General features: G+C 39.0%; 4 protein-coding genes across 6 annotated transcripts; 2 read left to right on the top strand and 2 right to left on the bottom strand.

Annotated features, from left to right (window-relative positions):
- Nucleotides 1-487: 487 nt before the first annotated feature.
- LOC114169422 (formin-like protein 4) lies at nucleotides 488-3,471 on the top strand. The gene is made up of 2 exons (XM_028054565.2): nucleotides 488-1,776; nucleotides 1,863-3,471. Exons 1-2 carry the CDS (start codon nucleotides 632-634, stop codon nucleotides 3,070-3,072), a joined length of 2,355 nt encoding a protein of 784 aa, XP_027910366.2. The 5' UTR covers nucleotides 488-631; the 3' UTR covers nucleotides 3,073-3,471.
- A 614-nt stretch (nucleotides 3,472-4,085) lies between these two features.
- On the bottom strand, nucleotides 4,086-8,701 carry LOC114173660 (neurofilament heavy protein). 3 transcript variants are annotated; one of them, XR_014993013.1, is made up of 9 exons: nucleotides 7,914-8,697; nucleotides 7,052-7,699; nucleotides 6,542-6,952; nucleotides 6,349-6,413; nucleotides 5,901-5,994; nucleotides 5,723-5,794; nucleotides 5,227-5,334; nucleotides 4,689-4,785; nucleotides 4,086-4,391 (listed from the first exon to the last, which is right to left on the bottom strand). XR_014993013.1 is itself a non-coding variant. In XM_028058167.2 (8 exons), exons 2-8 carry the CDS (start codon nucleotides 7,697-7,699, stop codon nucleotides 4,762-4,764), a joined length of 1,422 nt encoding a protein of 473 aa, XP_027913968.2. In that variant the 5' UTR covers nucleotides 7,700-7,702; nucleotides 7,914-8,701; the 3' UTR covers nucleotides 4,449-4,761. The 3 variants fall into 3 exon arrangements, 2 of the variants coding, with proteins under 2 accessions (XP_027913968.2, XP_085526050.1); XM_028058167.2 differs by lacking the exon at nucleotides 4,086-4,391 and having other exon boundaries at nucleotides 4,449-4,785; nucleotides 7,052-7,702; nucleotides 7,914-8,701; XM_085669924.1 differs by lacking the exon at nucleotides 4,086-4,391 and having other exon boundaries at nucleotides 4,449-4,785; nucleotides 7,914-8,695.
- Nucleotides 8,702-9,380: 679 nt separating this feature from the next.
- Nucleotides 9,381-10,491, top strand: GLP7 (germin-like protein 7). Its single transcript, XM_028057749.2, has one exon. The coding sequence runs from the start codon at nucleotides 9,446-9,448 to the stop codon at nucleotides 10,094-10,096; it is 651 nt and encodes a 216-aa protein (XP_027913550.2). The 5' UTR covers nucleotides 9,381-9,445; the 3' UTR covers nucleotides 10,097-10,491.
- A 1,234-nt stretch (nucleotides 10,492-11,725) lies between these two features.
- Nucleotides 11,726-13,519, bottom strand: LGT8 (glucosyl transferase family 8). Its single transcript, XM_028057748.2, has one exon. The coding sequence runs from the start codon at nucleotides 13,194-13,196 to the stop codon at nucleotides 12,054-12,056; it is 1,143 nt and encodes a 380-aa protein (XP_027913549.1). The 5' UTR covers nucleotides 13,197-13,519; the 3' UTR covers nucleotides 11,726-12,053.
- Nucleotides 13,520-13,875: the final 356 nt, after the last annotated feature.

Raw genomic sequence — 13,875 nt, 5'->3', positions numbered from 1 at the left:
CTTGAATACTGAATATTCAACGCGGGGTTGGCCTTAGCAAGACCATTAAGTCAACCAAATTTGGTAAGCCTCTTAAGTCAACTAATCCTGCAGCTAAACCCTTTACAGTGGAATTGGTATTTCTTCTTATTTTTAAGCTTTTAAATCAATACTTTATCGAAGGCTGCTACAATTTCAAAATCACGTTTCTACAAAAAAGCCCAAGTCAGACCTTGTAAGATTGCTGTACTACACGACATTTATGTCATTTGAAAAACCCTTTGAATCATCATTGTGCCACTTCAAACCTGTACCTCAATAACAATGTTTTGACTTTGTAAATCAGTTTCCATTTGAAAGCACGACCAAATCTTTAATGGAGTTGCTAAATGACTAAACCATCCTAAACTGCAATGTTTGGTCGTTTCAAGGGTAGGGTCATGTTGGTCATTGCAATGTGAAATTGGAATGCACATGGAAGGTTGATATTATATTTAACGTCTTTACTTGTGTTGAAATTTTCAGCTAGCAAAACCAATAGCGCAAGACAATGAAGGACAAAACTTGCAATGGCCATCTTGTAGAAACAGTACAATAGCTTTTGTATTTGTAATCTTTGTTCCTCAGAATCCGTGTCTTTGAACATTTGAACATGATGTTTGTTCTTGTTGTGAGCCTTGTTGTTTTGCAAGGCTTTGTGATACCAACCTGCTATTGTGAGAACAATAATCCTCAGAATATTGAAACATTTTATCCAATCCAAACTTCAGAACCACCCCTCCCAATCCAACCTTCTCAGCCACAGGCATCACCACCATCATCTGCAACAAAAGCCTCTTCATCAAACAGTAAGGTGGGAACAGCAGTGGCTGCCACTGCAGCAAGCACTCTTGTTGTTTCTGGTTTGGTTTTCTTCTTGGTTAGAAGGTGCTTCAGAACAAGGAAGAGAAAGGAGGCAACAAAGAACACTGCTTCTGCTGTAGAAAGGCATCATGTTGCACCTCAGGTGGAGGTGTTTCAGAGAATGGAAGGAAACGTGAAGGGACTGATCGTTGATGAGGATGGTTTGGATGTGGTTTATTGGAGAAAACTTGAAGGTAAGAAGATACCACAAAAGGATTTCCAAAGGGAGGTGTTGGATGGTCACAAAGGTAAAGAAGATGATGATCATGAGGGAAATCCAGGGAAGAGAAATGAATCCATTCAAGAAACTCCTCTTCTTAGAGACAAATCTTCAACTTCTCACATGAACATATTTCTTCCAGAAGAGTCCTACACAATCATGAGAATTCCACCTCCTGCTCCTCCTCCCACTGTTCCTTCATCACTTGGAGGCTCTCCTACACAACCATCTTCTCCTTCCTTTACCCCTTCATCACCAAAACCAATCTCCACTTTTTTCTCATCAATTCCAAACATTACAAATTCTGCAACACCATTGGCCCCTCCAAAAGTACCTGATAAAAATAATGAAGCTCTAATACCAGCACCAGCACCTCCTCCTCCTCCTCCAATTCCACAAAACATGAACTCTGCTGTAGCAGCTCCTCCTCCTCCACCTCCTCCTCCAATCCCTCCTAGAAAGAGTCCAGCACCACCACCTCCTCCGCCAAAGGCAAATGGTTTGAAGTCTTCATCAAAACCGCCACCGAATCCTATTGAAAGAACAACAGGTACCACAAGTAAGCAAGGAGAAACTTCTCCAGAGGTGAAACTTAAGCCATTACATTGGGATAAGGTGAATACCAACCTTGATCACTCTATGGTGTGGGACAAAATGGACCGTGGTTCTTTCAGGTATAATCCTAGTAAACTAGATTTTGTAATTATCTAAATTTTGATTCCTCCATTTTAGCATTGGTTGATGATTTATTAAACTACAGGGTTGATGATGATCTTATGGAAGCTCTCTTCGGGGTAGTCGCCACCAACCGGAATGATAATGCCCCCAAAGAAAATAACTCAACGAGTTCTAGCAAGGATGCTTTGGCTCCATCCTCAAATGCCTTCCTTCTTGACCCAAGAAAATCACAAAACATTGCAATTGTTTTGAAATCTCTGACAGTTGCTCGTAAAGAGATTATCGAAGCACTCATTGATGGTCAAGGCCTTAATATAGAAACCATTGAAAAGCTTGGTAGAGTAGCCCCAACAGAAGAAGAGCAATCACTTGTACTTGCCTATGAAGGAGACCCTTCAAAACTTGCTGAAGCCGAAACTTTCCTACGTCACATCCTCAAAGCTGTTCCTTCAGCTTTTAAGCGATTGAATGCCTTGCTATTCAGGTTGAATTATGACTCCGAGATTCTAGAAATCAAGGAGTTTCTGCAGAACCTTGAGATGGGGTGCAAGGAGCTTCGAAACCACGGAATCTTTGTGAAACTTCTTGAAGCAGTGCTTAAGGCTGGAAATCGCATGAATGCAGGAACTCAGAGGGGTAATGCTCAAGCTTTCAACATGGCTTCTCTAAGAAAGCTCTCCGATGTCAAGAGCACTGATGGAAAAACCACATTGCTTCACTTTGTGGTTGAAGAAGTTGTTCGTTCTGAAGGAAAACGTGCTGTTCTCAACCGCAGCCACAGTTTGAGTCGTAGTAGCAGCAGGAACAGTAACTACAGTGATGACTCTCAAAACTCTTCTGCTTCAAATGAACAAAGACAGAAGGAATACATAACACTAGGATTGCCAGTTGTGGGAGGGATCAGTTCTGAGTTTTCCAACGTGAAGAAAGCTGCCGTTACAGATTACAACGCTTTTGTTGGTTCAATCTCAGCACTCTCGGCCAGGATTGTTCAGATTAGAGAACTTGTTTCCCAGTGTGAAAATGACAAGGGAGGGAACTTTGTGAGAGAAATGAACCGTTTTCTTGAAAATGCTGAGGAAGAATTGAGATTAGTGAGGGAAGAGCAAACAAGGGTGATGCAAATTGTGAAAAAAACAACAGATTATTATCAAGGAGGAGCTTCAAAAGATAGTGCAGAACACCCTCTTTATCTATTCGTCATAGTTAAAGATTTTCTGGGAATGGTTGATCAAGCATGCATTGAGATTGCTCGTAACATGCAGAAGAGGAAGACGCCTAAGGTAAATTAAGTCTAACACTGTAATAGTCTGCAGAGGAACCAGCACAAAGGACTTTGGAGGTTTAACATTGCATGTCATCGAAATCTAGGATTTGCTAACACACGCAACCTGATCTTTGGGACCATTTACATAATGGAGCTGAAGTGCTAAAACCCAGTTCAAAATGATAACATCACTCCCAGTTTGTGGCGGAGGATCTTGTGTTGCAAAGTGCTAACCAATGGAGGTTTGAAAATACTATGAGGGCATTGTTAGAGCCAGTTTGTCTGTCAAATTCAGAAGCTAAAACATTCTTGTAGTGTCAACAATTTTCCAAATTTTAACCGTGTCACTTGTACAGAGAACTATTGTTCTTGAGCATTTTAAGTCTCATGTATATACACAGATCTTGGATTCTTTTTGTTATCATCCAGAAGTTCATAACGTGCTCCGTTTCTTCTCATTTTCTATTGTATTTGAATGTTCAACTAATGGGTTTTATTTTATTTATCTGAGGTATGACACCAAAGAAGCTGACTTAGCATTGCCCAAAAAGTAAACTGATTGTGCGCATGAACTAATAGAGCAACGTTAGGATAGACAAATGAATTCGTGTCATCAATGATTTTATTTTAACATAATACACGACAAATTTGACATTACTATCTTGGCTGCATAGCTCTCTGTTTGCGTCAGAAAACATTCATAAATTGAATTCCCGCATACAATTATTTCTGCAAGTTTCTTTTAGCAAGTTTCCTATGTATTATAAATGTTGTGTGCCTTTTAACTTTTCAGTGATAATTGTACTTCTCTTTTTATGTATGCATTTGTGTACATGCAAAAGCATTATCCCACAGCTCCATAACCGTACGCAGTTACACAGGATTTTTCTTGTATACTCTAACTACAAAATAAAGGGAAGAAAAAGAAAGGATAATAAAAAAAACAAAAGACAAAAAGTATATATATATATATATATATATATATATATATATATAGAGAGAGAGAGAGAGAGAGAGAGAGAGAGAGAGAGAGAGATAGAGGCTATTGTATAAGTTCAAAATTTCAAGTTGCTAGCATAAGAATTCTTCCTCGTATAGGTAGCACATCCAGCAATATTTATTTCTGATTAGTGTATATTGGAGAGAACATAAGTCAAAATTGATACTGAAATTAATCTGCTTTGTGTAACCCACTTAATTAGTCTTGTTCCTTGGTTCTGAAAATTCTTCAATCATGTTTCCCAATGTAACAAAGTCTTGCATCATTGCATGTGAATGGGGGAGATAGGCGAGTTGAACTTTAGACAACTTTTATATCACCTTAGCTTCTTAGAGATACATGGTCTACAACATGTTAAAAACCATATCAATCACCCACATAGGACGGGTAGAGAAGCAGAATAATAATGCAACCAATGACAACAGATATTTGCATTTCTTACATTACATTATACAATATTATTTCCTAATCAACACAATGCCTACGAGGGGTGCAAGGAAGAAAATTATCATCAATAAATGATGCCTACTCCTTCCTCCTACTCCTCATAATGTTCATAAGCTCCACTGTTGCTTACCAAACATGAATATCACAGCATTGAGCTGTTTCCACAAACATTTCCTCTGAACATACAGGTCTACCTGATACACTGGTGTATTTAACCTCTTTTCTCCTTCTTCTTCACCTTTATCACTTGTGGGGACACCAAGGATTCTAACTTTTACTTTTAGCATCACCCTGAAATTACAAATAACAGTTAACGGAATATATATTGTAAAAAGAACTTATATTATCATCATCAACCACATTGCTCATTTGGCAAGAAACAGGTTCATTCTTACAGCATAACAAAACAACTAGGTCACATAGATCTCCCTTTCTTGTCAACAATCACCAGACTCCAGTAATTATAACTTGAGAACACAAGTTTCAGCTTACTTCAATTCAAAGTTAAGCTTTATTGTTTTAGTAATTTACAGTTGTGTCTCAAGAAACAGAATGCAATCAATAGTAGCTGTTTTACAAATTGCTTTACAGTATTAAATATAAAGAAAATAGATTATCAGTTATTACCCCCAAAGTGAAAACGAAGGTAAGAATTTAAGAAACATTCAGCAGACAAGTATAAACTACAATTTATGTAGGGTACATATCTCGCATAAAATGTACAACTTGTACCTTTTCTGGACGACTTTTTACTACTTTTTGACCACGGTAAAAAGCTGGTGTGGATGTGCCTTTGACATTATGTTTTAACCTTTTCATCTCTGCCTCTTTTTTTTCCTCCTGCGTTTGATGCATAGAGTTCAGAAAGCCATTTATGGATGAAAAATAGTAATGTCCATTTTTTATTAATAACCTCATATCACCTATTATACATATTAGAATACCTAAGTATCATGAGTGTTGGAATAAACAGTTTAACACATACTTTAAAATTGGTTAAATTTTCTTAAAAACCATGAACTTATAACATAAGTGAAGTTTATTTAATAAGTAGCACTCACAAGGTTAACAGCAGTTAACACCAGGGAACATATTCAAAGAGGGTGTTTCTAGCATTTTTCCTAGTACAGTAGATATATGCAGACACAGTTACCATTAGCAAGAGGGAATGTAGGAACTGCTAGTCATTTCTAGAAAAACAGTTTGGAGCATGAAAGAGGGCGTTTACCTTTACTTTTGATTGAAGACGCATTCTTTCTACTTCTCTAGCATTAGATTTTTCCTCTATTTTTCTTGAAGACTGATTAAGAAATAGAAAGTGAAAAGGTTGAATTCTCATAATCTTATGAATATTCCATGTTATAGGCACTGAAATGTAATAGGAAAAAACCAAGAGCTAGTCCTACCTCTTTTCCTTTCTCTGCTCTGATGTCACTTTTTGGGCCAAAAGAAGTTCGTACAGCATTTCCACTTTTATCCGCACTCTCAACCTTAGTTGGCCTATTCAAAAATAATTTCGAGAGGGTCATATACAGAAATTTTCAGCTTAAGGAAAAGGTTCAATTAAAATTACAACAGATGTGTTGGACAAAATCACAAGTTATAAAATATATTTGAATCAATTTGCATAACAATAACTCGCTACGTTTCCTCCTCTATTCTACAATATCGGTAGTTTCCTTGCTTAAAATTCTCCCAAAGAAAGCTACCAACAAAAACATGACCTCATCAAATGGTAATCTTGAGTGCACCAGTAGGATGAAAGAGACAAAGAGAAAAGGACTATGAAATATACAAAAGAAAAAGAAGCTTGTGCAATGAAAACTCATTATCAGTGCAGATTAAAAATTTTACCGTCCATTTTCTTTCCTCAAAGCCGTAGATGTTGGAACCTTTGACACGGTCCCTCTTGAAGGAACCTGCACAGGAAATAAAGAGAAAAACATTTTTAAATCAATATGATTTTCTACAGTTGTGTAGTACTATTTGCACTGTATAAAAAACATTTGTCAATGATGAACAGTAGTGCATAAAGATTTCCAATTACCTGCTTCTTTATCAAAGATTTGTCTTCACCAGAAGCTTTTGGCTGGTTGAAGCTGTTCTGGAATGTCTTAAATGCTCGTTTGACTATGTCCTTATCCCCCATTTTCTCCATGATTAAAGATCTCCTCATGGTAGCTTGAGGAGCTGGCTCAGGATTACTTGGAGCCAAACTCAGAGACATGTGCAAAGGTTTGTTAGCAAATTTTCTGCTCTCCCCACTAGAAGTAATTTGCCTCCTAGACAAAGATGGAGAACTTCCCTTTTTAGTTGAAGAAGCAGGTGTTACTGTTTTGGAAGGAGTTGATGCAGGCCTTGAACTTTTTGGTGTGGAAATCTGGGATGCCTTAGAAGTATGTAGCATTGGTTTCTTCTTTGTCTTGGCTGCATTGCTACCCTTGTTCACAGAGGTAACCTGTCCAAATAAGAGGGAGAGAAATTAAAACCAGGGTAACCAGATTGCCAACCCTTAATAAAGAACATAAATCTGATGGATATATGAATTGAATCAAACCTTAGATTCCTTTGGTTGAACCAATTTCACATCTTTTGCTTCAACTTCTGAAGCCTTTGCTGTGTCCTTGTACACAACGTGGGAAATTTCCTTCACATCTTCAGCTTCAATGTTAGGACTTTCCTCTTGTTTCACGCATACATCTTCAGGTTCATCCATCTGGAAGGAACCATGTGATATACTTTCCACTTCCTTGTTCTCCATCTCAACCGGCGAACTTTCGTAATCTCTTGAAACTGCAACTTCCTCCTCAGAATCATTAACATGGGTCCTATGGATCTCAGCAACAGAACTGGTTTCTTGTGTAACTCCTTCATCGAAACCTTGAGTGTCGGATTTATCAAGTTGTACATCAGTGTTGCCACCCAGATCTATTTCATCTTGTTCTTCTGATCTGAAAGAATCATTCTCCTTCTGCTTCTCCTGAGCCAGCAATTCGGCTTTCCGGGCAGCAATCTTCTTGTAATGGGCTTCAAAGTAGGCTTTTTTCTGAGCCACTGATCCAGGTGTGGCACACTTCTCAACTTCTTCTAAGTACTTGTTAGGAGAGAAAGAGGACCATCTCTCCCAAGACAAGGAATCGTTCTCAAATCTCCCAAATGAAACAGACACTTGCAAAGAAGGATTGGAAGCGGCACTTTCTCCCATCTGCTTCAATATCAGGGAAAAAAACAAAAACTTTTGTGCATAATTGCAAACAACCAACACAAAGACAACTCACAACCACCACCATAAACAGCACAGGATTTCAACAATCATAAATTTGGATGTGATCCAAGCAGAGAGCAAGACAGATTTGCAACAATAATACAAAAATAATCAACTTCTAATCTGAAAGAACCTTAATGACAAACGTGTTTACCTTATCTTCAAACACTGTTGCATCCACAAGAAATTCACCAATGGAAGTAAATTACTACTTCGCCACAGAAGCTATGCACTATACGGCCTGTAAACAAGCAATTGGGGAATAACCATTCCTGGATATCTCACTGAAAAGACCAGGAGTAAGAGTCCTCCCAATGGGACAAAAAAAGAAGAGTCTAAAATAATTTGCAGCAAATGATGAGAAAGGGGAATAGCAGGAACATGTGCATGTGGATTTGGAGTGAGAGAATACTCTTTTTTTTTTTTTTCCTTCACATCAAATTCTACTTCACTTGTCTACAGTAACAACACCCTTTGTCTGCTTGTGGCACTTCAGGAAACTCCCAACACCAAAAACCCAATCATAAAAATAAAAAAATCCAATCCCAAAAGCAAAACTTAGAGCAAAGTGCAAAGTGCAAAGTGCAAAGTTACTCGATATTTCTAAATCACAACTTGGTAACTTTTAACGCCAATAAGTACCACTGCTTTCCAGTGAGGGCCAACGTTGAATCAATTTGGATTAGACTTCACAACACAACGTTGAATCACAACACAACGAAAGGACATAGAATGATGAAGGGAGAACCTTGTACAAAGGTTAAAAATAAAAAAAGGAACAAAAAGAAACTATACCCTTTTTAGCAAATAATTACTCAAATCATATAGCTTCAACTAAACAAGTGACCATGCACTGAATAATAAAACAAGGAGATCACAAGTCAAGTCACAACCACACTTAATTTTTTTTTCCTTGCTCCCACTAAACTAACGAATATCTCTATACTAGATGGTTCAAAGAAAGAGACCCATTAACCCCAATGCAGTGATGATTAGATTAGATTAGATACATGGATGAGATCAAGCAGCAATGTAAGGCAAGGAAGGAAGGCCCACATCGCCACAACCTAAAACTCTCACGCCGCGTGTGGAAAGTGGAAAGTTTGCATGTGACGAGTCTCAAAATTTATTATAATATGTAGCATTTGGGCTACATGTGGACCATGATTGAATCGGCTGAACTAAAACTATATAACCATATAATATAAGGTCCTACCCCCTCTACACCCTCAAATAAGAACAGAAAACGATGCCGTATCAGTCCTACTACCTCAACGACACCGTTAGATTTGCATAACGTGATCTAAATTGGGCCCAAGCCCAAATAAAGAATGGAATTAGCAGCAATGGACTTGGCCTGGGAATGGTAAACATAGTGGTTAATCAAAATCATAATCAAAAATCATTTTCAGTCAAATAGAAGGTACACATCACCTCTTGTGTGTGGCTTAATTTGAATTGATCACACTTACTTTAAGTTTTGCCTTTGTTTCCCTCACCCTATGCTCTTAAGCTACTCAATCACCACGCCCCACAACACACATGGAAGTTAAATCAATATCAACATCAACCACCTTCTCTCTCTTTCTCTTCTACAACTATTTATATACAATTTCGCTTATGCAAGTTACAATGTAACACATCAAAAAAATTCTCCTTTCACTTGTTTCTTCAATTCTAGCAAAAATGAGAAACTATTTTCAATTACTTTTCTTCACCCTATTCCTTCTATTGGGCCAATCCAGACCCGACCCTGACCCGCTTCAAGATTACTGTGTTGCTGATAACAAAGGTGAATTTTTCCTTAATGGGGTGCCCTGTATCAACCCAGATAAAGTTACAGCGTCGAATTTTGTGACTTCTGCTTTGTCTAAGAGTGGTAACACTAGTAACATATTTGGCTTCAGTGTCACAGCCACCAACACTGTTAATCTTCCTGGGCTTAACACATTGGGCCTGGTGTTGGCCCGGGTTGATATAGCGGCGAATGGGATCGTGCCACCTCACTCCCACCCGCGGGCCTCCGAAGTGGTCACTTGCCTCAAGGGCCAGCTTCTTGTGGGCTTTATTGACACAAATAACCGTGTGTTTACCCAGAACCTGAAGCCCGGTGAGTCTTTTGTGTTCCCAAAGGGCCTGATACATTTCTTGTCCAACAATGCGTTAAGGGAACCAGCACTAGCGCTTTCTGGTTTAAATAGCCAGAACCCAGGTACTCAAATAGCATCACTTGCAACATTTGCCAGCAAGCCTGAAATTTTTGATGAAATTCTCAAGAAGGGTTTCCAAATTACTGGCAGAGAAGTAGAAACAATTCGTAGAAACCTTGGGGGATGATTAATTGATTATGCTGGTGATGGAGGTGATCCAGTTATTGTCACTAATAATATCCTTAATTTCTTATTGCATTTTGCTTGGGATTCTAGGTGGGAACATGGTGTTAGATTCACATATTTAAAATGAACAGAAAAAGACATCGAAACAGTCATGTTACAACATTACATGTTTAATAATCAAATTAAAATCAGATGGCTGATCTGAGAGTCATGTATTGAATATTATTGTGGAGTGAGAAGTATGATTTGTCCTTTTTTTTTTTCCTGTTTTTAATTTGTTGACACGGTTCATATAGCTGGCACCTTTTTTGCAAGGTTGATGAAAAAGGAGTGTATAAATTCAAACCCCTTATGATATCAATGTTTCTATAGCAAAAGTTACTTCTGTTTATACTACTACAGTATCTTCTTCACCTTTCTGTTCCTCAATCATAGTCCTTTGATGTCATTTTTTTCTGCAGACATGACGCAAACAATGCAATTGGCAGTTGCCAACATGTTTTGTACTCCGAATTTTAATGTTTGTTCCTTCTATACATCATGTTCTGGTAGCACATTAGGCTAATAGTGCTTTCAATGTGACATTTTTCTTATTTTTATATCCGAATAAAATAGGGAAAAAAAAAAAACACAGTTTGGCATTAAGATTTCAATTGAGGAAATACATGGCTCTGGCAAACTCCAATTCTTTTTATACCTCTGCAACAACTGTTTAACTTTTTGTTCCTGGATCATTTTTTATGGAACTCTTTTCTGTTAGACGACATGTTGCAAATAATGCAATTGACAATTAGCACTAAGAATATTAAGAATGACCGCATTTTCCCAATAGTTTAATTGAGTAAGCAAACGCGAAATTTGTTAATTTCATTTGAAACAGACATTGTAACGGTACACCTCATGTGGTCAACTTTGGTAAACCAGAACAGCAAGGCATGACTTCATGTTGGACAAATGGCATATACAATGGAAATTAAAGAAAAATGAAAAAAAAGTGGCATAATGGTATAAAGTATAAACCAATAATAGTGTTATTCTTATACCAATTCCTACGAATGCGTTCCTTGGATTCTCATGGAAGTCTTGAGAAGACTGTGTGAAATGACGCCTGTGACGAAAATTGCGAGTCAAGATGAAACTGCAATGATTAATCCTTACGCCAAGAACTTTCCAAATAGCATTAGCTGTTTTGTGGTCTAAAGTTGCGGATAAGTGAAAACTACGATGATTTCAGTTTCCTCATGGCAAAGGAAACAACCGTGAGCGAACCAACCACAACTTCAAACAAACACCCTTTCATGTGCACTTTATTTCGCCCTTTATTAGCCTTAATTCATAGTCATTCCGTGATCAATTCTCAATCATAACATGACAAGTGCCAATGTGCCTTCCGCTTTGTCTTTTCATTTATTCACTCTACCTATATTTATCCTAATTTGGAATTTTGCTTTACACACCACCAGATAATTCAACAATTTTTCATATTTTACGGTGTTCGAAAATGTCAATGAAGAGCAAAGTTTAACTTTGGTACGTGTTCAACACCAGATTGTTCAACCTCACCGCACTATTGAATGTGAAATTGTCAGGTAGGAAAGGAAACAAAAGGGTGATAGAAACTGAATCCAAATAAAACAATGAACAACTGTCTGTTATTCTGCACTTGGTTTCGCACATACAATCAATGGTCCCATACAAGGAACTGAACCCACCCACCAAAATCGTTCCAATGGAACCCTCCACCAGCAGAGAAAAGAATCGAAATTTCATATTTTGTAAAGCACAAGAATTTTAAAAAACGTCTTAAGAAAAGAGAGAAATTCTACAGAAAGAATGAAGAACCCCAATCAATCTCTTCTACTCAATCTGTTCTGTACACTGCTAACAAAGAATCTCTGAACAACAAATGTACCAAAGAATCACCATCATCATCATCTTCTTCTTCTTCATCATCATCATCACAACAAATCATGAGCATAGCCAACCAAAATAGAAGAAGAGAACCCCCAGTTCTGATCTCTCACCCTATCCCTCGTTTGTTTGGGTTTGTACAAATCATAAGGCTCCCAAAGACGATCCAAAGGACATGGTTTCTTCTCATCAAGCCTCACCCATGGCTTCCCCTTTCCACTCCAATGTAACAAACTAACAGGACCGGGATGCAGAGACCTGCACACCCCATTAACGTTGTCCCCACCAAGCCCATGCTGGTTCCATCTATGATCAATGGCTTCAACATTCCCTGCAAAAACAAGCAAAAAAGGAGGCAGAGAACCCAAATCATAAATCCTCTTTTTCCTCTGCAGTTCCATCCAGTTCTCAATCCTCTTCCTGTAGTTCCCCTCCCTCCACCGCACCAAATCCATCACCATCACCCCAGTGTTGAAATAACAAGGCTTTCGAGAAGAGAACACGCGAGAGAGTAAAGGGTCGTTCCAGAACTCCTCGGTGAAGTACTTCGTGAAGTTCGCGTGGCAATACTCCGGCGCACCGATCACGCGCGCGTCCGTGAGCGGCACGCGCCACAGCTTCCTCACGTCGTCGACCACCACCACGTCGGAGTCCAGGTAGATCACGCGGTCCACGCACGCGTCCAGCATGTCGCCGAGGTAGTTGCGCGCGTAGTTCAACGGGTTTTCCAAGGCCAGTCTGATTGAAGACGAGATTAGGTTAATCACCGTGTCTTCTCTAAAGATGTAGACTTTGAAGTTCAAAGAAGGGAAGATGGACCGAACGAGACGGGTCAGGACCCGCGGGCTTGCCGGGTCGAACTCCGCCGCGACGAAGTGGAAGAACACGCTTTCCGGGCACGAGGAGTGGCGGAGAACGGAGTGCACGGCGGCGATGGAGCCGCGGAGGTAGCCGGAGTCGAGGGTCATGGCGATGTGGACCAGAGACGGGTCGCACGAGGGGATAGCGGTGTGGGTTGAGGGAGCTGGGCAGCCCGCCCCATTTCGGTACTCCGGTGCCTCCGCGTAGTGGAAGAACGCGCCGCCGTCCTCGGCGGTCGGAAAAGAGCGGATTCCGAGACAGAAGAACGGGGGGAAGAGGAAGCAGAGAATGAGGGAAGAAACGACGGCGCTCAGGCGAAGGGGAAGCATTGGAGTAATGGGTCGGTGGCAAAACGGGTTCTTGATGGAAGAAAATGAAAGGGTCTTAAAGAAAAAACGGCATTGCTGGAATTTCTTGGGATGTTCTTGAGTTCTGCGTTTTTCTTTCTTTCTTTCTTTCTTCTGTTGGTGCGTTTTAAAGAGTACGCGGTTTTCTCTGGAACCTTGATGGAGTGAAGTTCCAGAGAGAGAAAGAGAGAGAGGTGGAGTTCTGAGAAAAAGAAATCTATGACTTACTTATACCAGATTCATTTTTCATTCATTCATCACTGTCTCTGTCTCCATTTCTCTCTCTGTTTCTCTTTTTTTTTTCTTTTCTTTCTGACAAAAAAAGGGAAGAGGACGTGTCTGGTTTTAACACATTGGCAGCTGCTGTTAAGCAAGGAATTTTTTTTTGCTTTTATTTCTTTATTTTTCATATTTTTTTCTTTTGTCATCTATGTCATTTTTCACAATTTTACAAAATACTCTTCCAATGCGTGTTCCTATTTAAAGATACAAAATACAATTCACGCGTCCAAAACGCTCTTACACGCTCCCTGTTAAACTTCTAATTATTAAAAAAAACAATTGCATATGAAACGATTTGATTTTTGGAAAAAAAAATGATATTGTTAGAAAAAAATTAAATATACTTATTCGTATTGTATTTGAATTGGTAACGACGAAG

Source organism: Vigna unguiculata, chromosome 2 (genome assembly GCF_037176805.1).
Source record: "Vigna unguiculata cultivar grain cowpea cultivar isolate G323 ecotype 2 chromosome 2, ASM3717680v1, whole genome shotgun sequence".
NCBI lineage: Eukaryota > Viridiplantae > Streptophyta > Magnoliopsida > Fabales > Fabaceae > Vigna > Vigna unguiculata.
The sequence above is the reverse complement of the archived record's forward strand: the minus strand, read 5'-3'. Positions and strand labels throughout refer to the sequence as shown.

Coding starts and splice junctions, on each gene's coding strand:
- LOC114169422 (XM_028054565.2), top strand. CDS start 632: ATGATGTTTGTTCTTGTTGTGAGCCTTGTTGTTTTGCAAGGCTTTGTG. Junction 1,777..1,862: donor ATGGACCGTGGTTCTTTCAG/GTATAATCCTAG, acceptor ATTAAACTACAG/GGTTGATGATGATCTTATGG.
- LOC114173660 (XM_028058167.2), bottom strand. CDS start 7,699: ATGGGAGAAAGTGCCGCTTCCAATCCTTCTTTGCAAGTGTCTGTTTCA. Junction 6,414..6,541: donor AATCTTTGATAAAGAAGCAG/GTAATTGGAAAT, acceptor TTTCCTGTGCAG/GTTCCTTCAAGAGGGACCGT. Junction 4,786..5,226: donor TAAAAAGTCGTCCAGAAAAG/GTACAAGTTGTA, acceptor TTGTAATTTCAG/GGTGATGCTAAAAGTAAAAG.
- GLP7 (XM_028057749.2), top strand. CDS start 9,446: ATGAGAAACTATTTTCAATTACTTTTCTTCACCCTATTCCTTCTATTG.
- LGT8 (XM_028057748.2), bottom strand. CDS start 13,196: ATGCTTCCCCTTCGCCTGAGCGCCGTCGTTTCTTCCCTCATTCTCTGC.